This window comes from Mesocricetus auratus, unplaced genomic scaffold, assembly GCF_017639785.1.
Source record: "Mesocricetus auratus isolate SY011 unplaced genomic scaffold, BCM_Maur_2.0 Super-Scaffold_100008, whole genome shotgun sequence".
NCBI lineage: Eukaryota > Metazoa > Chordata > Mammalia > Rodentia > Cricetidae > Mesocricetus > Mesocricetus auratus.
This window is the reverse complement of record NW_024429192.1, coordinates 80,888,192-80,911,754: the sequence shown is the minus strand read 5'-3', so window position 1 is coordinate 80,911,754 and position 23,563 is coordinate 80,888,192. Positions and strand designations below refer to the sequence as shown.

At 45.9% G+C, this 23,563-nt stretch overlaps 2 protein-coding genes across 2 annotated transcripts in view; both read left to right on the top strand.

Annotated features, from left to right (window-relative positions):
* Window positions 1-23,563, top strand: part of Radil (Rap associating with DIL domain) — a 63,398-nt gene that overhangs the window by 7,803 nt on the left and 32,032 nt on the right. The gene's annotated exons all lie outside the window — the stretch shown is intronic.
* LOC101823667 (poly(A) polymerase beta) lies at window positions 9,973-11,765 on the top strand. Its single transcript, XM_021232964.2, has 2 exons — window positions 9,973-11,131; window positions 11,589-11,765. The coding sequence occupies exons 1-2, from the start codon at window positions 10,203-10,205 to the stop codon at window positions 11,620-11,622; spliced, it is 963 nt and encodes a 320-aa protein (XP_021088623.1). The 5' UTR covers window positions 9,973-10,202; the 3' UTR covers window positions 11,623-11,765.

The window sequence follows — 23,563 nt, the reverse complement described above, 5'->3', positions numbered from 1 at the left end:
AGAAGGAAATTATTTTGCTACAATTTATTTTTTCTAATACCCAAGGTTAGTTTTTAGTTGACTTTTTAAAAAATAGATTTATCTTATGTGTATGAATGTGTACCTTGTGAGTGCCTGGGAGCTACGTGTTGTTGTGAGCTACTGTTTAGGAGATGGGACTCAAACCCAGGGCATCTACAAGAGCAGCAAGTATTCTTAACTGCTGAGCCATCTCTCCAGCCACAAACGTTCTTTAAAGTTAGGATATAAAGTAATATGTGTCATGGTGACAGCTTCTTCTTCTTTTTTAAATTTTGATTTGTTTCTGTTTTTAAAATGTGAGTACCTATTTGTGTCAGGGAAAGTGAAAGTAGGCATCGGTGTGGAAGTCAGAGGTCAAACTGGGAGTCAGGTCTTCTACCTTGCAGGTCCCAGGAGTCAAACTCAGGTGATCAGACTTGGTGGCAAGTGCTTTTACCCACTAAGCCATCTTACTGGCTCTGTGTGTGTATGTGTGTGTGAGAGAGAGGGAGAGGGAGAGAGAGAGAGAGAGAGAGAGAGAGAGAGAGAGAGAGAGAGAGAGAGAGAGAGAGAGAGAGAGAGAGAGAGAGAGAGAAGATCGGTGCACATATGTTATGGTTCACTCAGAGGTCAGCTTTGTGGAGTTGGTTCCCTCTTTCTACAGTGGATTCTGGGAACTCAACTCCAGACTGTCAGGTTTATGCAGCAAGTGCCTTTACTCAGTGGGCCATCTCTCTGGCCTCACACATAATTTTCAGAGACTTCCTATAACCAGGTGTGGTAGAAAGTGCAAGTGTGTGCAACGTGGGCATGTACATACAGACACAGACGCACATGCACACGAACACACACACACACACACAGGACCTTGACACTGGCATGTGAAACATCACTTTGTTTTGTGTTTGCTTGTGTAATGTGTATGTGGTGCATGTGTAGGTTCGTGTACCCATGTGTGAACACAGAATCCATAGGAAGGCTTGGGATGTCCTGTCCTATATCTTACCCTCTTATTCCCTTAAGATAGAGTCTTGCCTGGAGGTAGATGGGTGTTCCTCTGTGTGGCACTCACAGTGATGGGGTTATAGGTTTAAGGCCACATCTCCCATCTTATGTGATGCAGAGGATTTGAACACACATCCTTATGTTTGCATAACAAGCATTCTTACTCACTGAGCCATCTCCTCAGCCCCCAGAGCAACATTTTGGACATTCTTTTGCACTGAGCAGGCCTGATGAGTCCATCAGAGAGGGTTGCTGCTGGTGCCCTGTGCCCAGGTCTGTATGTCATCAGGTCATTGTGTTGCGTCACCTTGGTGAGGTTGGCAAGCCTGTTCTGTTGCACAGAAGATGCTGGCTGTTGTGAGCGCAGTCAGTGGGGTTTTGCTCTGTCCGCCTCACTCAGCTGTGCTCACATGAGGCCAGGCCAGGGGAAGTTCTGCAGCTTACAGCCTCTCTTCGTTGGTGGCTATGAAAACCTTTCCAATAAAGAGTCCATTCTTCATTGGCCAGACTGAGTGACCCACTTGCTGGGCATAGGGGGTCATGTTACTGCCCAAGCAGGCCCAGCCCTAGGGATGGCTTTCCTGGCTGCCATCCTTCTCTTCTCTAGGTGTGACGAAGGTGCCCTGTGGCCAGGGCAAGGGCTGTGAGGATTGTGCTGGGTTTGTTGTCACAGGCTTGCCCAAGCTGCTCTTCTTCCCCCTTTTCTTTTTTGGAAGTCCTGGGGATTGAACCTAAGACCTCACCCCATGTTAGCCAAACTCTACCACTGGGCTACAGCCTCAGTCTTTGCCCATGCTTCTTAGCTGGCATTACAGCACACTGTAGAGCCTCTGCTTAGGGCCAAGTGGATGGCTTCAGACTAGGGAGATGCAAAGGGAAGAGCATGCCTGGCACAGTTGGGGAGCCCAGGATGTCTGCAGACACCAGGTGACACAGCACAGTGACCCCATGACAGCACACTGGCCTGGAACTCACAGAGATGAGTCTGCCCCTGCCTCCTGAGTGCCCCATGCTTGTTCCCTCAGTAGAAGCTGCTGTGGGCTTTCAGGACTCCTTTCAGGCTTGAGTATTAGAAGTCCTGGGATGGCAGATGCCTGAGCCCAGCGGCACTGGGAGCGGGAACCAAGGCTGCAGCAGGCAGTTCACCTGCTTCTTGTGAATCATCGGGTGCTTGCAGTGGGCCCATGGGAATGCCCTTTGCTGTGTTTGGGGTCTGTTTTCTATAAACACTGCTTTCTTTGTGCTGTAATTTCCTGATTTTCCAGCTTATCAAAATATGGGCTGTCTGTTTGGGAGGGAGGTGGAGGTGGAGCATGCCGGCTGGAAGGCAGCTCTTGGTAGTTTCCCAGGGGCTGGAATTTAGGGCCTGTGCCATGAGGAGAGGGCTCTGTGTCCTGTCGGTGAGATAAAGATGACAATCACTTACATGCACTGTGGGGAGGGTGACGGCAGGGCCATGTGGTTTTTGTCAGCACCTTAGGAAGGGTGAGGGCTAAGGCTTGCTTAGGGTCATGGGAAGATCAAGTGTGAGTGAGGTCAGCAGGACTGTTTGGATGTTTGGAGGACTCTGTGTGTGTGTGTGTGTGTGTGTGTGTGTGTGTGTGTGTGTGTGTGTAATATTGGAGATGGAACTAGAGACTTGTACGTGCTAGACTGATCTCTCAGACTAAGCCATATCCCTGAGCCTCATGGAGATTCTAGGCAGATGCTCTACCACTGAGCCACATCCCTAGAGCTCTACCACCAGCTATAAGCTACTCTTTTTTTAAAAGAGTTTTTAAAAATTTGTATGTGTGTGTGAATGCATATACACATAGAGGCCAGAAGAGAGGATTGGATTCCCTGAAGCTGGAGCTGCCTGATATGGGTGCTGGAAATTGAACTTGGGTCCTCTGGAAGAGCAGCAAATTCTCTTAACTGTGGAGCATTCTCTCAAGCCCTCCATTTCCTTTTTTTATTTTATTTTGAGAAAGGATCTCATTACTTTTCCCAAGTTGGCCTTGCTCTCACTATGTAGCCTGTGCTAGCCTTGAACTTGGGATTCCTCTGCCTTAGCCTTCTGAGTACCTGGGATAGCAGTTCTGTGTCACCATGCCTGCCTTTGGGCTGGTCCCCCTTCTGCCCTTCATTGCTTATGGAGAGTAGAGGTTAGCCTCTGGTTCCTCACCCTCACTTTCTGGACATTTTTGAGTGGAGAGCCCTTGCTGTGGCAGGTGTCTTGGGTGTGCTGTTGTGGAGAAGCTTCCCTGGCCCCAAGGCTGTCTCCCTGCACTGTAACAGTTAGTAATGTCTCCAGATATTGCCACCCATCCTCTGCTATCTATTGGGAGTCCACTTTAGACATTAATGCCTGGACTCAGCTCAGATAAGCACCTTTTGTCTACACCCAGCATCTTACCCTGGAGGCCAAGCAGGTGACTGGGAGCCTACCTGCAGCCATCAGGCTTGCTGTTTATAGTGACCCAGGCTGCTTTGAGGGTTGGAGGCCTTGGAAACTTAGTGTCTTGAGGTTGGGGATTGTGTGGAACTACTGTTTGTCCTGGACCTCTTCCTGCTCAGCCTTAGACGTGTTTCCTTCCTGCGGCAGGATGCCTCCCCCACCCCTTTGGGTGTCTTCTACCTAAAAGGCAAGCATGGAGGGGTTTTAGGGCCATTGAGATTTGAGGTTAGAGATGCCATGATAGCAGACACTGGACCAGTGACCAAAAAGAAGCCCATTTAATGTTTGCCTGGCATTTATTGACATCAATGAAGTGTGTGGGAGGAGTTTGGGGAGATGGTTCAACCAGTAAAGTGCTTGCTTGCAAACATGAGGATACAGCCAGATCCCTGGTAGCTATGTAAAAAAGCTTCGTATAGTGGCATGTGCCATAATTCCAGTGCTGGAAGATGGAGACAGGAGGATCCTACACTGGTGAACCAGCCTAGGTGAAGCAGCTAGTTCCAGGTTCAGTAAGAAACTTTGTCTCAAAAAATGAACCAGAGAATAACTGAGGACAGCAGATGTCAAACTCTGGCCTCCATACCACATACACAGACACAGACATGAAGACAGACAGACACACACACACACACACACACACACACACACACACACACACACACACACAGAGAGAGAGAGAGAGAGAGAGAGAGAGAGAGAGAGAGAGAGAGAGAGAGAGAGAGAGAGAGAGAGAGGAGGGAGAGAGAGAGAGAGAGGTGTCATTTGTGGGTCTTAGCTTTCATGTGTACCCAGGATTCTAGGTTGGGCATTTCCTGGTGGAGAATGAGGAGTTAAGACATACTCTACTCAGCTCAGTGTGGCCGGGACAAAAGACACTTGCCTCTTGGAAGTAGCCAAGGTTGTCACAGAATGCATGGCTCTGAGTCTGTATTTGTCATGAACTTCCAGGAACATGCCATACCGAAGCCACTGCTGCCTCTTTCCATATGCCAGTTGTGTCCTGTGTACTTTGTCCTCAAGAGCCACCTCCTGTACTCATTTGCTCCTAGAATACGTTTCTTTTGTTTTAATTCTTATTTCTTTTTATGATGTTTTGTCTGCATGTATATCTGTGTGAGGGTGTCAGATCCTCTTGAACTGGAGCCGCCATGTGGGTGCTGGATTGAACCCGGGTTCTCTGGGAGAGCAGCCAGTGCTCTTAATTGCTGAACCGTCTCTCCAGCCCCTTCCTTCTGTTATTAATCAGATTTTCTTTTGAGACAGGGTCTCATGTAGTCCAGCTGTCCTAAAATTCACCGTGTAGCAGAGGATGACCCTGAACTCTTGGTCCTCCTGCTTCCCCTTCCTAGTGCTCAGATGAGAGAGGAACACCACCCACAGCTTGAATCTGAGTTTTGAATAATTTCTGACTTTGGGAGACTGTGAGCAAGAGTTGCTTTTGCTCATTTTATCTGGGAGTTGTTGCCTCTCCAGTAAGCCTTCTTTTTTGCAGTGGGTGCTTGGTGGTAGGCTCATTTTGAGAAATATTTATTTCATATGGTTTGATGAAAACCAAAACAATTAGTGCTTTTCTTCAGCAGTCTGAAATTACCAAAGGCACAGGGGCAGGGGAGGGACCTCCTATCACACTGTCATGAGCCACTGCTGGAGATGTGTAGTCTTTACACTAGGAATGTCAAGGCATCACTGATGTAAGATGTTTGAAAGACATGAAATTTGAGACCAATATGAAGGATGTTCCGGGGGTTGGAGGGTATTACAGATACCAAGCAAATAACACACAATTTTGTTTTTAAATTTTAAAATTATATTTACTTATTTGGGGGTGACACAGATTTGGAGGTCAGAGGACAACTTGTGGGAGTTGGTACTCCTCTTCCACCACCTGGTTCTGGGGGTCAAACTCAGGCTTGGCAGCAAGAGTCTTTATTTAGGAATTTGGAATGAACAGTGTAGTGGAACTGCTTGTGTCACAGAGTCACCGTGTATTCAAGGTGGCAAAGAAGGGAATTTTTATTGAGAACACATGCTTTTAAAAGTTGCATGAAGTGATCTGAAATGGCCACCTTCAGCTGCAGCTGGCAGTCCAAGGGAAGAAGGAGTTGTCAAACAGGCACCCTTGAGAAGTTTTTTCTGGATGAGGTGGGAATAGCCTTTGGGTTGTGGTTCTGGCAGAATCTCCTGTGCTGGTCTTGTCATATATGTGTGTGTGAGATGCCCTCCCTTCTAACACCCCAACTTTATTATTAATGTTAAGGTTTGACACAAGTGACTCCATTTTGATTCTGACAACTTTTTACCCAGGGAAGAATTTCAGCCATGGAGGAAAATGCTGGTGGGCAGGGAAGGGGCTGCCCCTAGGGAGCCCCAAAGTCCTTCCATGTATTAGCACACGGACTTGGGAGTGGGAAAGTCACTTAGGTGTGTGTATATACATGTAGAGAGTACTGGAAACCCTCAGATCCTTACCAATTTCAGGTCTCCATTTTTCTTACTACATGGCAGATTGGGATTCTCAGACGGGAATGTGTACTTGGGAGTGTCATGGGTTACTAATGACTTATGAACTAAGCAATTCTTTTTTTTTAAGTTTACTTATTTATTTTTTATCTTTTTACTTGGTTTTATTTTTATGTGTGTTGATGTTTGGCCTGCCTGTGTGTCTGTGTGAGGGTGTTGGGTCATTTGGAACTGGAGTTAACAGTGAGCTGCCAAGTGGGTGCTGGAAATTGAGCTAGATCCTCTGGAAGAGCAGCCAAAGCTCATAGCCACAGAGCCATCTCTCTGACCCCAGTGACCTGTAATATATATATTACACAAAAATTCAGCCTTTTTAGTGTTTGTTTGTTTGTTTATTTTGGGGGAATGCTGACTGCCAGCATAGCCAAAAACTTCGAGTTTCAGGTTTGGAGAAAGACTATGACTCAGAAGAATCAGGCAGAGAGTGCCTCCATTCCCACACAGGCACGCCACTAGTGTACACAAGTGTGTGCAACCAACACACACACATGCATACACTTCTCTCTCTGTGTTTCTCCCTTACACAAAAATGAAAAAAAGTCTATCAGGAAACATAACTACAAATAGTTTTCAGGATAGGGATGCAGCTCAGTGGTGAGACATCTGCCTAGAATGTGTATGGACCCAGGCTCAACCCCCAGACAGGAAAGATGCTATAAAGCACTATGAAATAGGATTTAGTTATGGGTCTAGGAACTTTAAGGCAGTCTTTGTCAAAGATGGTACACACACTCATGGGTGAAGAGCAGTAGGCAGTCAGTGAGGCAGGAAGAACACTCTGGGCAAAGGAACTGTGTTGTTCAAAGTCCCAGGGACAAGAGGAAACAAGCAGCATGGCTTGGCAGGTGGCATCTAGAGAGTACTTTGGGCTTTAGATAAAGTAGAGGAGGCTACCAAAGCAGGTACAAGACCATTCTGGCTCTTGGGACCAGAATACTTTGAGAAGGTCACTAATGAGTTGACCGGAGAAGTTTGACGAGAGCCAGTGATGGCTTAGACTCCAGTTTCAAGGTGGAGAGAAGCAGATGGAGTCCAGATATTTCCTGCAAGTAGAATCATGAGTGTGGGTAAGAGAATGTTGAAACTGAGAAGGAGGGAGGTGCCAAGAATGAAGGCCTGGATTCAGGGTAGGTGAAGGTGCCATTTTCTAAACAGAGACAACACAGAGAAACAGCTTAACTATTCTTATTTGTTATTTATTTATGGCACACAGGTGGAGGTCAGGGGACAGCTTTTAGGAATCAGTTCTCAATCCACTGTGGGATTGGGGATCTCACTTAGATTCTGAGGCTTGTGTAGCAAGTGCACCCCGAATGTTTCATTTAAAAGGCAGAGTTTCAGAGATCCAAAAGATGGTGGCAGAGTTGCAGTCACATTGTTGATGCTTAGGAAAGAGAGTCTGATTATAAAAAGTTAATCAGTAAGTAGGTGGTGATATTTGTTTATAGATAGGGTCTCATAACCCAGGCTGGTGTGGAACTCGCTATGTGGTTCAGGCTGGTTTAAATCTCATGATGCTTTTTCAGCCTTTCTAATGCCAAGATTACGTGAATAAGTCGTCATGAATGGCTGGTGATATTAAAGCTGTGGAAATTAATAGAACATGTAGGTAGTGAGTGTTTATACAGTGAGGAGGGATGAGGGCTTGTGCAGATCCTGGAGGACCTCCAATATCCAGAGGCCAGGTAATGGAGGATAAGCCAGAAGGCAAGCCAAGAAAGGTAGAAAGTATTCAGAGATAAACAGACAATAAGAACCAGTGTGGTGTGTTGACTTTGTTGGCCAAACATGAGTGGGTCGGACACAATGAAAATCATTGGGTTCATTGAATTGGGCAGCATGGAAGTAACCAAAGATTAGATTAAATCTGGAAAATATATAAAGGAGCTAGAAATGGCCAGGCAGTAGTAGTGGTGGTGCATGCCTTTAATTCCAGCACTCAAGAGACAGAGGCGGGCAGGTCTCTGAGTTTGAGGTCAGCCTGGTCTACAGAGTGAGTTCCAGGACAGCCAGGGCTACACAGAGAAAGCCTGTTTCAATGCCACCCCCCAAAGAACCTAGAAATGATGAATGAACATTATAAATTATAGGTTAGTAGGGTGAAGAAAAGAGGACCAACCATAGGATTGTGTGTGTGTGTGTGTGTGTGTGTGTGTGTGTGTATGCTAGAGCACAACCTCGGGTGCTGTTTCTCAGGATATGGCCACCTCATTGGTCTATAGCTCACCAAGCGGCCTCTGCTAGTCTTCTAGTACAGGTAACCCCTTCTCTAGTACTACAAGTGTGCACCACTGTGCCCATTTTTTGTATGGGTAGATTGAGCTCAGGTCCCCATGCTTACACAAAAACACTTTACTCACTGGCCTCTTTCCTTAGATGAAGCACAGGATCATAAATGGCTATGAAAGTACAATTTCCCTGGGAGACATCTGTCAGTTTGAAAACTTAAGCTTGGGGCCGGAGCAGTGGCTCAGTGGTTAAAAGCACATATTTTTCCACAGAGATTGAGGCCAATCACCCATGTCAACTGCCTGTATTAGCTGCTGCTGAGCATTCTCAGGGCATTACTGGCTATAGAATACTAAAGCTTGCTCACCATATTTGAAGAAGTGGTAGAAAGAAAACAGGAAAGCAGAGTATCACTTACAAAAACAGAGGTGTAGTTTTAAAAGGACAAGATAATTGTGCTGGTTGGCTTTAACTGTCAACTTGACATAATCTAGAATCAACTAGAAAAAAGTTCCTTTCTTTTAAAAGTGTAGTTTTATCAGTTTCAATTATGTGTATGGATGTGTGTGCAGGAGCCCAGAGGCCAGAGGCATTGAACCAGGTGATTTTGAGCTGGGAATCAATTTCATACCCTTGAAAAGCAACACAGTAGGCACTCCTCTAGTTCTCCTCCTAACCTATTTCTCCAGCTTTGAGAGGGTCTTAATGAGGAATTATCTAGATCTGGCTGACTTGTCGGTGTGTCTGTAGGGGGCTGTCATTGATAGAGGAAGATCCAGCCCATTGTGGGCATTACCATCCCCAAGAAAGGGATCCTGAAGTGTATAAACAGGAATCTTTCTCCTTGGTGACAGCAAGCAAGTATGGATGTATTTGTTCTCACTGCCCTTGGTTGCAAATGTGATGTGACTAGTGTTTAAAGTTTTTCTCATCTTCCCTGTAACTGATTGTACACTGGAATTGTAAACCAAATAAACTCCTTTACCCCTAAGTTGTTTTTTGTTAGTAACAGGAGTGAAACTGAACAGTGATGCTTCTAGTAACAAAGAGGTAAGTATTTTTAAAAATACTTCAGCTTGGACTCTAGCTTAGCGGTAGAGTGCAAGGCCCTAGGTTTCATCCCCAGTACCACTAAAATAGATAAACAGGGCACTTCAGTGCCGTATAAACTGCAGACTACATACAATTGAAGTGAGAATGGAGAAGTGAGAGATCTGGCATCACCCAGGAACAAGCAAGCACAGATCCGGGGTATGGGGAGAATGTGGTGGTTTATCCTATATCTAAAAGAAGAGAACCAAGAGCATATTCCAAGCGCAGGCATGGGAATCTTATGGAGGCCATGAAATGAAAAGGACTTGCACTCTGATGCAGGAATCCCAGCATGCCCGTATAAGATCAGCAGGTTTGTTTACCTTGTACACACAACAGTTTCGGGACCGCGGGACACTGAGGACAGAGATTTGAGTGTTGCCTGATAGAAGACTACCAAAGGGCCATAGTTTGGCTTGATAGGAACTTTTCAGCAGGAACTAAGGAAACCAGAAACAGCCCAACAGTGACACCAAGGCCTGGGGAGAGCGCCACTGCCACTCTGGGTCTAGCTGGAGCATCCTCTGGAATCTGCTCGAGGTTCCAGGATCATGCATTCTCCCTAAAAAAGTGACTTCTCACTACCGGGCGGGACTGGGCCTGCGTGACTCTTCCGGAAGCCCTCCAGCGCGAGAATTTCCTCCAATCTCGTGAGAGCGGCAGCGGCATCGGCCGGTGCGCAGGCGCGTGCGTGCGCCGTCGGTTCTGGAACGCGACCGCTGAGGAGCCCGGCGCCATGTTGGCCCGGAGGGGTACCAGGGGAAGCGCTTGAGGCGGCGGGCTCGGAGCGGAGCGGGGGCCGACAGGGCCGGCCGGCAGGAGCCCGCCCCTCGCGCCTTCGGATCATGAGCCGAGCAGAGGCCGCCGAGGTCGCGGTGGCGGGGCAGGTGCCCTGGCGGCGCGGGAGCTAGAGATGATGCCATTTGCGGTGACCACCCAAGGAGCACAACAGCCGGCTCCCGCCCCGAAGCAGTACGGCATATCGTCCCCCATTAGCCTGGCCGCCCCCAAGGACACAGACCGCGAACTCACCCAGAAGCTGATCGAGACGCTCCAGCCCTTCGGGGTGTTTGAAGAGGAAGAGGAACTGCAGCGCAGGATTTTAATTTTGCAGAAATTAAATAATCTGGTGAAGGAATGGATCCGAGAAATCAGTGAAAGCAGGAATCTTCCACAAGCTGTAATTGAGAATGTTGGGGGGAAAATTTTTACGTTTGGCTCTTACCGACTAGGAGTACACACCAAAGGTGCCGATATCGATGCGTTGTGCGTTGCACCAAGACACGTGGATCGAAATGACTTTTTCACCTCCTTCTATGACAAATTGAAGCTACAGGAGGAAGTAAAAGATTTAAGAGCTGTTGAGGAGGCCTTTGTGCCGGTTATCAAACTATGTTTTGATGGGATAGAGATTGATATTTTGTTCGCAAGATTAGCATTGCAGACTATTCCGGAAGATTTGGACCTACGAGATGATAGTCTGCTTAAAAATTTAGATATTAGGTGCATAAGAAGCCTTAATGGTTGCCGGGTAACTGATGAAATTTTACATCTAGTACCAAACATTGACAGCTTCAGGTTAACACTGAGAGCCATCAAATTATGGGCCAAATGCCACAATATCTATTCCAATATATTGGGTTTCCTTGGAGGTGTTTCCTGGGCTATGCTAGTAGCAAGAACTTGCCAGCTTTATCCAAATGCAATAGCATCCACTCTAGTACGTAAATTTTTCTTGGTGTTTTCTGAATGGGAATGGCCAAATCCAGTGTTGTTAAAAGAACCGGAAGAACGAAATCTTAACCTGCCTGTGTGGGACCCAAGAGTGAATCCCAGTGACAGGTACCATCTTATGCCTATAATTACACCTGCATATCCACAGCAGAACTCCACATACAATGTGTCTGTTTCAACTAGGATGGTCATGATTGAGGAGTTTAAACAAGGGCTTGCTATAACACATGAAATTTTGCTGAATAAGGCAGAATGGTCCAAACTTTTTGAAGCTCCAAGCTTTTTTCAAAAATACAAGCATTATATTGTACTTCTGGCAAGTGCACCAACAGAGAAACAACATTTAGAGTGGGTGGGCTTGGTGGAGTCAAAGATCCGAATCCTGGTTGGGAGCCTGGAAAAGAATGAATTCATTACTCTGGCACATGTGAATCCCCAGTCATTTCCAGCTCCCAAAGAAAATGTTGATAAGGAAGAATTTCGTACCATGTGGGTGATTGGGTTAGTGTTGAAGAAGCCAGAAAATTCTGAAATTCTCAGTATTGATCTCACCTATGATATTCAGTCTTTCACAGATACAGTTTACAGACAAGCAATAAATAGTAAGATGTTTGAGATGGATATGAAAATTGCTGCAATGCATGTAAGAAGAAAGGAACTTCATCAGCTACTTCCAAATCATGTTCTTCAGAAAAAGGAAACCCATTTAACAGAAGGGGTAAGATTGACAGCCGTGAATGACAGCAGCCTTCTCTTGTCTGTGGACAGTGAAAATAGCATGTCTGCACCTTCACCGACTGGCCCTATAAAGACAGGCCCACTGACTGGGAACCCTCAGGGTAGAAGCAGTCCTGCTCTGGCTGTTATGACAGCATCAGTGACCAACATACAGTTTCCTGAAGTTTCCATGCAGCATGTGAGGCCCATAGAAAACTCGGGGATTGCCCTGAGTGAAAGCATTCCTCAGATTCCCTCACAACCTACCATTTCACCACCACCTAAGCCAACAATGACCAGAGTGGTTTCTTCAACACATCTGGTAAACCATCCATCTAGACCTTCAGGAAATACAGCAACGAACATACCCAATCCTATACTAGGAGTCTAGAAGACCTTCTCACCTGATAAGAAGGGAACAAGAAACCCAACAGAAGGGGAGGAACCAGATAGACCAGTGCAGCTCAGACACTACTCAGACAGCAGCTTCTCTGTTGGCCTCTCAGGAAACACCTGGGAACAGATAAGCCCAATATCCCTGTTTTTCCTAGAGATCCTATTCCTTTTATTGAGAGTTCAATAAAACAGATTGAATGGATAGAAACCACCTCAAAGGCCCTTACACAAATTCTTGCAAATTCATCTTGTTGCTTTCAGATGTTAAAGGAAAATGAGGGAAACAGTCTAGATGTGACTCAAGATAGAATCATACTTGATTGGTAACTTTCTTTACTGGCCTAACCTTGAACCAAAGTCCAGATTAACATTGAAAACCAGAAGTACTGTTACTCATGCTTCAGATTATTAACATGCCACTAGTAGCTATTTTTCAAAGGACTACTATTCAAAAAGAGAAAAATCCCCTCCAGCTATGTTCATTTCTGTCCATGACTGACATTAATACTGGATTTATGTTTGATCCATTGTTGGGAAAACTTGCAATACAAACTATCAGAACCCCTTGTTTTAGTGATGCACTTTATGGGATTTTTAATTTTTCCATTAGGACTAGAACTAATTTTTGACTTTCCACTTTGGTGAATTTTCATGAATTTTTTTTCTCTCAAAAGGTTTCTTTACTAATCTTAAAGTTGCATGCTATTTTGTGTAATATATCTCAGTTCCCAGGAGGTGGCTGCACATTTAAAATGGAATGTCAACTCCTAGGGCACTTATTTGACATCAAAACCATAATTACTAAGTTTTTGGTTTCTGTGGGACAAGATCAAGAAATGGTATATGGGTTTTATCTGTAGAATTGTTTGGAGACTGTATAATCAGCAACTAGGTATTTTCTCAGAGTTTCACATTCTTTTGCCCTTAACCATTTGTCCTCAAACAGAAAACCTTTTGCCTTCATCCTCTTACTTTTGTATCAAGCACGCATGCATGCTGTTTAAAATCCAGAATATTAATATCCAAACCACGGTGTGAATCCAAAAGTTCTGTGTCGTGGCACAAAACACCAGGTTCAGACTCCAGGGTTAACATCTCACTTGGGTGGGTCAGTGTTCTGTCTGTGAGACAAACTGCCGACCTCAGTTTCTTGATCACCACAGATGTGAGATTTTCTGTAATACAGAGTATCTGCTTGGGAAGAAAACTAGTTTCCAATTTTAAATATTAGGCAAAAAGGCATTTTTACAAGAACTTTAAGCCATGTTTTATTTTTTTTTAATGCAGTACCAGAATTTATTGGATTTTGTGTGTCTAGTCCTAAAAAATAATTTCCACAAAGCGCTTGACATCTAGTCAGCTTTCTACTCTTTTACCAAATATTAGGGATACATTTAAGTTAAAAACCGCATTTCAGTAAAGCCACAGAACCCCCATAGGTAGGAACCATGAGGACCAATGGCTATCGTTGAATGATAGCTTAGTCTTCCTTAGTCCAGACACAGCAAACAGTAGGTTCTCCAGGCAGTCCGGTCTGTCCCTCCCCATCCCTCTAAGACTGTTCCTTTCTATTCTGCCCATTTTCTCCTAGGTCAAACCAAAATTGTTTACTGCCCCCTTGTCCTTCTAGATTAATTTTTTGTATTGGAATATAGTCTTTTTTCCTTTAAAGCTATGCAGTAATTGAGACTTTCTGATACCTAGACTTGCGGATCTCTGTCACCTGCGCCCTGTGCAAGTTTACCTTGCCTTTCCACCAGTATAACAAACCAGGTGAAAAGCACATGGCTTCTGCATCTCAATAGCCACGGTGTCTGGTCGAGACTGCCAGGCACAAATTTAGTCTCATTTTGTTTACACATTGGAAAAATTGTTTATTAAATGTTTTGTGTAACTATATCTGTTTTTTTTTTTACCAAGCTGGAAACTTGGGACTTTTGAAGTCTAGTTTTTATTACGTGAATACCAGACTATTTTTTCATGTGATGTGCGTAGTGTCTCCTGCCTGGAGTTTGCTGTTACGTGGTATCTGTACTCCTTGTATTTTCGAGTGCTATTTTAAAAGCAGATAATGTATTTCTCCATTATAAACATAATAAAAATAAATACCAAACAACCTGGAACTAAAAACATTGGCCAAATGTTTAAGTCTGATGTAAGAATTCAGATGTTCTTTTTTTTTTTTTTTTTTAACGGAACCCAAGGCCTCATATGCACAAAGCAAGTGCTCTACCTTTGAGCTGCATCCCTGGGCCCAGAACTCCTTCACTGTTCTGAAGGAGGTGGCGGAACTGGTGACTTTTCCAACTTTATGAAGTGGAAAGTGCAAGGTGTAATTCCTGTGGAGGACACACAAAGGGTTCAAATATCAACTCAGGAAAGACTTTAAAAAGGAAGACGGGAATCGAGGCGTGGTGGTGCCATGGCTGTAATCACAGCCCTTAGGATGCTGAGGTGGAAGATGACTGGAGCTTGGGAGTTGGTGACCAGTCTCTGTTTAGTCACATCTGAAGGAGTGTGATGGGTTTGGGGGCAGCAGGGATAGACTGCTTACATGGATATTGTCCTGGAGGAAGAGGAGCATGGCCATATAAGTGGAGATTGCCAGTGTGGAGGAGAGGAGTATCTAGGAGGAGGGGGGAGCTGCAGCGAAGTGGAGATGTCAGTATGGGGTGCTGGGGGTGCTGCTGAAATGGAAGAAACTGTTCAGAATGTGAGCACATGAAAATGCAAACCTGAAATGCAAGTGAGGAAAAGAAGAAACTGGCATGGTGACAGGGACAGGAGGGCCCCAAATTAATGATGGGAGACCATGGTAGGAAAGTGGGGTGCTTTATGACATGCTTGTCCAAGAATGCTTAGCTCCAACTGAAAATAGCAAAGCAAAAATTAACAGATTTCAAAGTATGCCATTACCACACAACATTTAAAATCAATGTTTCACTAACACCAAGCTTGTGGGCAGCCTAGTGTCATGGTTGCTGAACTTTTCCTGGCCAATGAATAGTTTCAGCTTTGGGAAGCCGTATGCTCTCTGTCACAACCACTTAACTCTGCCCTGTAGAGTGAAGAGACAGCTAATACAGCAGCAGATGGCTTGGGCTGGATTTATCGCTCTCCCTACCCCCAGCAAGTTGACCATGATAATCCCATGTATATTTATCATAGACCCCTCTATTCAACAACTGGCAAATGCACACCATTCTCTGGTGACTACTGGGCATGTATAAAGCCCATGATAAATAAGAAAGTAAGGGTCAACCTATTTCTAAGTATTAACATATGACTCTAGTAGTATAAGTTAGAAATCAGTAATTAGCCAGTGCTGGCAAGATGGTTCAGAAGGTAAAGGTACTTGCTGTAACAAAGCCTGACGATTCTAGCTTGATCTTGGGAACCCACTATGGAAATAGAGAACAGGCTACTAAAACTTGACCTCTATATCTGTATTCTAACTGTGGTATATGTGTGCCCACTTTCATACATATGTCTCCGTCTCTCTCCGTGTCTGTGTGTCTGTCTCTCTCTCTGTCTCTCTCTCTGTCTCTGTCTGTCTGTCTGTCTGTCAGTCTGTCTCTGTCTCTCTTTCCATCCCCCAGACACACACAAGAAAAAAAATTAAAGCTAGGTGTGGTGATGTATGCCTCTAATCCCAGCATTCAAGGTGGAGATAAGAGGAGCCAGAGTTCAAGGCCAGCCTGGGCTACATAGTGAGACCTTCTCAGTAAACAGTTACAATAAACAATAGCATGGGCATTTCACCATAGGTCCACACTTTTTTAAAAATTCTCAGGTCTCTGCATCATACTGTGGGTGCCAATATGCTTGATCTTGCTGATCAATCCACTTGACTGAGAACTCCACACACCCTCTAGTTACCAGTAGTGTGCTATGTAAAAACAATACTTAACTTTGATGGCATGGTGTTAGAAAAGTCCTAGAGACTCTTGTCTGATAGCAACCAAGAAGATGATAGTTCAAAGGTAGAAACAGTGTACATAACCATCAGTGGGGTGAACTAGGGACACCTTTTTCAAGTAAGCATCCTAAATCTATGACATCAAACATCATGCACCCCATGAAGATGAAGATGGATGGTCATGCCGAGGAAGACAGCAAATCCTCCCAAAATATGTAAAGTGTAATGTGATCTATATAAGGTTTAAATACAATGTAAAGCAGTGAAACTCAGAGTTAAAACTGTGTAACATGACCGGTGCCTTGGTTCTCCCCTGGAATCTCAGCACTCAAGAGGCTAAAGCAAAAGATTACCAAAGATCCCAAGTTCAAAGCCAGCTTGGGCTAAATAGCAAACTCCAGGCCAGCCTGGACACCTTAACCAGACCCTGTCTCAAAACAAACCAAAGATCAAAAGTCATTGTATTCATTTCTTTCCATTTGCTGTGATAAAATACCTCATAAAAGCAATCCAAGGGAGGGAGAGAAATTGCTTTGGGAAGGATTAGGAGGTTTGGATTTGTTGGAGGAGGTTTGTCACTGGGAGTAGGCTTTGAACTTTCAAAAGCCCAAGCCAGGACCAGTGTCTCTCTCTGCCTGTTGCCCGTGGGTCAGAACATAAGCTACTGCCCCAGTGCCATACCTGTCTCCTTCCCACCATGATGATCATGGGCTAACCCTCTAAAGCCACTTGAGAGTCTTCATTTAGTAGCTGGTGGAAGCAGAAGCAGGCACCCACAACTAAACACTGAGCCATACTCCTGGAATCCAGCCACAGAGAAGGAAGAGGGATGAGCAAAGGAGACGACCATGCTGGAAAAACCCATAGAAACAGCTGACCTGACCTAGTGAGAGCACAAAGACCCTAGTCGTAAAGTTGGGGAACCAGCATTGGACCGAACCAAGCCCTCTGAATGTGGATGCCAGCTAGGAAGCCTGGGCAGTCTATGGGACCTCTAACAGTGGAGCCAGTGCACAAATGAACTTTGGGAGCCCATTTCCTATGGAGGGTTACTATTGCAGCCCAAATAAATAAAAGAGGATCTAGGCCCTCCCCCAAATGATGTGATAGACTTTGATGATCTCCCGTGGAAGGCCTCACTGTCCTTGGGGAGTGGATGGGGGGTGGGTTGGGGGGATCAGTGGGGGGCATGGGAGGATGGGAGGGCGAGGGAATGGGGGATTGATATGTAAAATAAGATTATTTCTAAATTTTTAAAAAAAGCAATCCAAGGGAGAAAAAGTTTGTTCTGGCTTCAGATTCAAAAGGAAGGCATGGAGGCAGGAGCAGGAGGCAGGCAAACACACTTCATTGGCAGAAAGCAGAGAACTACAAATGTAAACTGCTACTCAGCTCCCTTTCTACATGTGTACACTCCAAGGTGTCAGCCAGGGAATAGTGCCACCCACAGTAGGCAGGACTTGCCACCTCAGTTAACATAACCCATCATGTCCAGGGGCCCACCTCCCAGGTGACTCTGGATTCTACTAAGTTGACAACAGTGGCCATCACGGCGATTAGTTAAATTAAAAATGGCAGTATGACTCAAGATGTGTCATCTTTTGTGAAGAAAGGTGGGAGAGATTGCAGTGGCCATGTCCATGTTGGATAAATGCAGTACTTGAAGGTGATACTTTGCAGAACCTTTGGAGTCAGAGAATCACTAGAGTTGGTACAGGCCTGTTTCTTTTCACATACTGGGTGCTACGTTCAGGACTACTGGGGTGGCTCCCTGGGTCCCCGGAGCCCTGGGCTGTGTCCACCTGTGGTCCCATTTCACTGGTTCACACCTTTCTTCTTCAGGGTTGTTGAGGGCAGGGTGATTTGGGGGAAAGAGCCAAATATCTCCATGTGTTAGCTACTTTCATGTTGATGTGATCAGAAAGCAAGAGGTAATTTAAGGGACTGGGGAGGTGGCCCATGGGTTAAGAATGCCTCCTGCTCTTTCAGAGGACCTGAGTTCTGTTCCTAGCACCCATACCAGCTGATTCACAACCACCTGTAACTCCAGATCCAGGGGATCCGATGCCCTCTTCTGACCTCCTGAGTTGCCTACACAGGTGTTCACAATAGACACATCCATAAATAACAAAAAAATCTGTTAAACATATTTTTTTAAATGGGTAACTTGAGGGAGAATTTCTTGTTGCTTAGGGTTTAGGGGATACAAGTCTGTCATAGCTGGTAATGCATGCCTTAACCCACTAAGCCTTCTCTTTTTTCAATAATTTATTTTAACTTTATGTACATTGGTGTATTGCCTGTATGTGTGTCTGTATGAGAGCATCAGATCCCCTGGAAACTGGAGTTACAGGCAGTTGTGAGCTGCCATGTGGGTGCTGAGAATTGAACCTAGGTCCTCTGGAAGAGCAGCCAGAGCTCTTAACTGCTGAGCCACCTCTCCAGCACTCATGGAGCCATCTCACTGGCCCACTTTATCCACTTTTATACAATCCAGGATCCCCCAAGTGGGCAAAAGTGCTACCTATAATGGGCAGGTCTTCCCACCTCAGTGAATGCAGTCCAGAGCCACCATCACAGCCATGGCCAGAGGGGATTTTGGATTGTGTCATGTTGAAGAAACTAACAGCCATAGCAACTTAAAGAAGAGTTTATTTGGGCTCTCAAGTTGCAGGGACAGTCCATTATGTCAGGGGAGGCGTGGCGGTGAGAGAAGACCTAACTGGCAGCAGGAACATGAGGCAGCTGGCTATCTTGTATTTGGTTAGGAAGCAGAGAGATGAATTCTGGCGCTTGACTTTCTTTATCCTTTTTTTAAACCAGCCCTAGAATAGTGTTGCCCTTTATTCCACGTAGGCCTTCCCTCCTCAGTTAAACTTCTCAGGAATCTCCCTCCCAGACTCAGAGGTGTGTCTCCTAGGTGACTCCAAATCCAGCTGCCATGAAGCTTAACCATCACTATCTTCACTCTGGTGTCCTTCTCCCATGGAGCATATCCCAGCAAGAGCATCCTTCATCTTTCATCAATTGGAACTTACACAAGGCCAGTCTGTCTGCAATAGAAACAGGAAAATGGTGTCTCCAGTGGCACAGGGGTTACAGTGTTGGGAGAGGAAGGAATGACTGCTGAAAGGCCATGACACCTTCTCTGTGTCATAGCACTCGAAGGTTTGAAGTCCAAGAGCACTTTTAAATACAGCTTTCCGAAGGGCCTGGCATCTTCAGGCCTGTGGGACAAATTAATTCCCCCTTATTCTCTGAGTACTCAGCTTCTTTTATGTTTTGAAAGCCTCATGTAGGCTGGGGAGGGGGCGCAGTGTGTAAAGTGCTTGCTGTGCAGACCCCTAGCATCCATGTAAAAGCTATGTATAGGCAAACATGTGGCTACAACCCCAGCATTCAGGAGGATCCCTGGGGCTTGCTGGCTATCAATTAGCTGAATTAGTGAGCTCTGGGCTTATTGAGAAACCATGTTTCAAAAAATAAAAAGAGCAAGTGTGGAAGATGCTGATACTGACCTGGGCCCTCCACATACACACATGCACGCATGAGTACACACACAGGCTCATGTGTTTGCTTGTGATAGTTATCACTTAGAGCATCTCTTTTTGAGTAAGCCTGTGTGAACAGATTATCATTTGTTATTCTGCGTGTGACATGGCACACGTGGAGGTCATAGGACAACTCTATTCAGTTCTCTCCTTCCACTATGTGGGTTCAGGGAATTGAACTCAGGTCATCAGGCTTGGCAGCAGGTTCTCTTACCTGATGAGCCAGCTTACCAACCCATCAAATGTATTTATAACTGAAGAAATTTCTTTTGCCATATAATTGACCATGATCATGGAATGATATCATCTTCACAGGTCTCATTCATATTGGAGGTGGGGTCATTGGGTGCCCACAATCCAGCCTGGACCCCAGTGCTCCAGTCCTGTGTTTCACATGCAGGATGCACTCACCCTACCTCAAAGGTCATCTGGTGTCATCAGGTTAAGCCCCATATCTAACCATCTCATTAAGTTAAATGAGGTGTGGCTGAGGGCTCTGGGTAAAGTCCATAAAGTTACCAGTGGTCATGAGCTGCCTGGTGCTGACTATTGAACCTGGTCCTTTGGAAGAGTAGCAAATTCTCCAGCCCCTTTGGCACTGTTTTTACCCTTTTCGGACCTTTGAAACCAAACTGCCTGCCCATCACCCCCATCCTGCAGTGGGAAAGACAGACACAAGTGACAGTGTTAGCAAGGGGCCACTGGGAGGTTGAACAGGGTCACTGGTCCCAAGGGATTTTCAAATCCACTTAGATAAACTCCAGCCATAGTTTTTGGATGAAGTTTCCAGGCCTGGGGATAACCTCTTGACCCTGCCCCCTGCACCTTTAATGCCACCTGCTGGGTCCTCCTTTCTATATTGGGGCACCCATCCTTTTTGGTGACAGTGTGTTTGTCAACCAGTGTCCTGTCAGTTTCTGTTCACTGTATACCCCTTGTCCTGTTCAGTCTGGGCCATCTCCACTGATAGAATTTTCTCAAGAGCCTTGTGGGCTGCATGGGATTTCCTGGGAATTCACTGCACTGCACAAAAACCACGCCCACACACATTTCTGAAGTCATTCCTTCTGTTTTTAGCCTCTATAGTCAAATAGTGCTCTTAAGTTTCCTTGAGGTCTTCTGGCCTGAGAAAATCTGTGGGAAACCCCTTCATCCCTTGAAAGAGTCTCCTGCGAGATTTAGTGAAGTGTGAGGGCTTTATTTATTTTGTAAGATTTATTTATTCTTATTTTATATGCATAGGGGTTTTGCCTGTATGTATGTGCACTACAGGAGTTCCTGGTGCTCAGTGAGACCAGAAGAAGGTGTCAGATCCCCTGGAGCTGAAGGTACAGGAAGTTGGAGCCACCTGATGTGGGTGTTGGGAACTGAACTCAGGTTCTCTGCAAAAGCAGCCAGTGCTCTTAACTGCTGAGCCATGTCTGCAGCCCGGCTGAGAGCTCTGAAATGTTTACTTTCATGTTATTTTTCCGTGTTGGATGGAGATGGAACCCACGGCCTTGTGCCTGCTCCAGCAAGCTACATCTCCAGCAATGCACTTGGCCTTTTCTCTTTCTTCAGGGTCCTTACAGGCATGTCCACACCCTCGCTGGGCTTTCCTTCTGTACCACATTTGGGGCAGTCATTTTCTGATTTTGTCTTCTGGTGAGGTGTTCCAGCACTTTCCAAGTCACCCTGCCCCGGCTGTTTTCTTAATTCCCAGAACTGTCAACTTTTTTGGGGGGGTGGGGGACAGGGATTCTCTGTGTAGCCCTAACTGTCCTGGGATTCAGAGGTCTGCCTCCTCCACCTTCTGAGTGCTAGAATTGACAATGGCATGCACCACCACCACCTGGCAGTTTCCTCTTTATTTTTCCCTCACAGTAAGCAGCAGTGGAAACCAGATAACACCTTTCACACTCCACTAGAAAGTTCCTCAGCTGTATACTGATAAATCCCACTAGTAAATCCCACTTTCCACACATGGGCTCCCTTCCCTTTTCCCTTCCCTCCCTCCCTCCCTCCCTCCCTCCCATTCCTCCCCTCCTTCCCCCCCTTCCCCTCCCATTCCTCCCCTCCCTCTCTTCTTCCCCTCCCATTTCCCTTCTCTTCCCCATCTTCCCCTCCCCTTTCCTTTCTTCCCAACTCCTTTCTCTTCTGTTTCCTTCCATTTCCTCCCCTTCTCTCCTCCCCTTCTGGTTCCTTTCTTCTTTCTTCCGTTCTCTTCCCCTTCCTTCCCTTTCCTTTTCTTATACCCTCTCCTTCCTTTCCCTTGCCTCCTCCCCTTCCTTATTTCCCTCCCTTTCTCCTTTCCTCCTTCTCTGTCTCCCTTTCTCTTCCTTTTCCTTCCTTTGGCTGCTGGGGATAAACCTAGAGCCTCACCCACTCTCTCTGCCACTGCTGTCCCCCCAGCCCTCAGGACTCAGTCCAGTGAGCCCCCAGCCTGGACACATGAAGGACTCTCTTCCTCCTGTTTCCAGTCCCACCCCTCACCTGCACCCCATCTTTACTTGCCCCACTATTGGTCTCCATTTCTGAGGTCTGCTTCTCCCATTCTTAAGCTACCAGCAGCAACATATTCACTGTCCCATCTCCACTGACTGCCTGTCAGGCAGGCCCGGCCTTTTCTTTCCCACTCCTCAAGCTTCTAACGCCACCGACTTCCAGCGCCTTCCTGCATGTGGGATACTTACTACAGCTGTGGCTTCTGCATACTAACTAACGTATCTGTAATTTTTCTCGGTGTGAAAACACCAACTTAAGACTACATGCTCTTCTCTTAGTGGAGTTTAGGCTCAGGGTAACCCCTGCTCCATCCATGTCAGTATACATGTTGATGGGGTACTTACCTGCTGTATGGAGGCCTCTGTCCATCTCTCGTCATGGACTGAAAACTGTCTTCCTGCATTCTCTTGAGTTCCCATCTTCCCTCTCCCTCCCTTAAGGATCTCCCTAACTTCTCTCCTGAGACCAGCTGAAGAGATCCCTCAGATCAGAAGGGACATGTGACAAGAACCAGACCCCTGGTCTACATTTTAAGATCTGTAGATAGGTGACCCTGATTTATTAGAGAAGCCTCCTCTCCTGTGCACCACGACCTGGGAGTGACCTCAGCAGAGTCTCAGACCCTCAGAGGATGCTGCCCAATTTGAATCCCCACCGCATACTACACATGCCACATGTGGTTCTTTTTTTGTTGTTATTGTTCAAAGTCAACTGGGGCAGTGTAGTGGGTTCTAAACCAGTCTGGGTTACTGAGTGAGAAAATGAAAATAGAGAGAAATCTACTAAATCTAAACATGGATTTTACTCTATATTAGATAGTATTGTGCTTACACAAATTGGTGTATCATAGTCAAATGGATTTGGAGTCCAAGGGTGTGTGTGTGTGTGTGTGTGTGTGTGTGTGTGTGTGTGTGTGTGTGTGTGTGTTACCTGGGATCAATCTCCCAAGGCTTGTAGTTGCTCTACCACAGAACATAAGCCAACCTTTAACTCAGCAGGTGCTCAACTAGGGAGCCACGCCCACATCATCCCTCACTGGGAGATTTGAGGCAGGAGCTCCACCTCTGAAACCCTAGGCTGCTTCTCAACGCAGAGTCCTGAGTGTCATCCACCACAAAGTGCCCAATTTCTGTGTTCCCCTGATCACTTGAGCTTTCTCCCCGTCTGTGGGCAGTTTCTGGGAATGAGCATTCGGAACCTCTGTTTGTCTCCCTGTGTCCACACATGAATGCTGTGTTCCGGATCTGTCTCAGGAACACCAGGTGAGCTGTTGCATCACTCCACCGCATAGCTCAAGGTGAACTTGGGATGCTTCCAAGGTGGGAGAGTGTACCTGGGCGCCAACTAGACCCTGCAGTGAGAGCACCCCCATTCCCCTCAGTATGTAGAAAAGTGTGCCCTCTCAAAGCCTGCCATCTCCAGTCAGATGTGTAGTTAAAGGAATGCTTTCTCATTGCTGCATAACACCAAGCA

Bases quoted from the DNA above. Each gene is read 5' to 3' on its own strand.
- LOC101823667 (XM_021232964.2), top strand. From the start codon at position 10,203: ATGATGCCATTTGCGGTGACCACCCAAGGAGCACAACAGCCGGCTCCC. The intron at 11,132-11,588 runs GTACCATCTTAT...TATGATATTCAG, and splicing joins AGAGTGAATCCCAGTGACAG to TCTTTCACAGATACAGTTTA.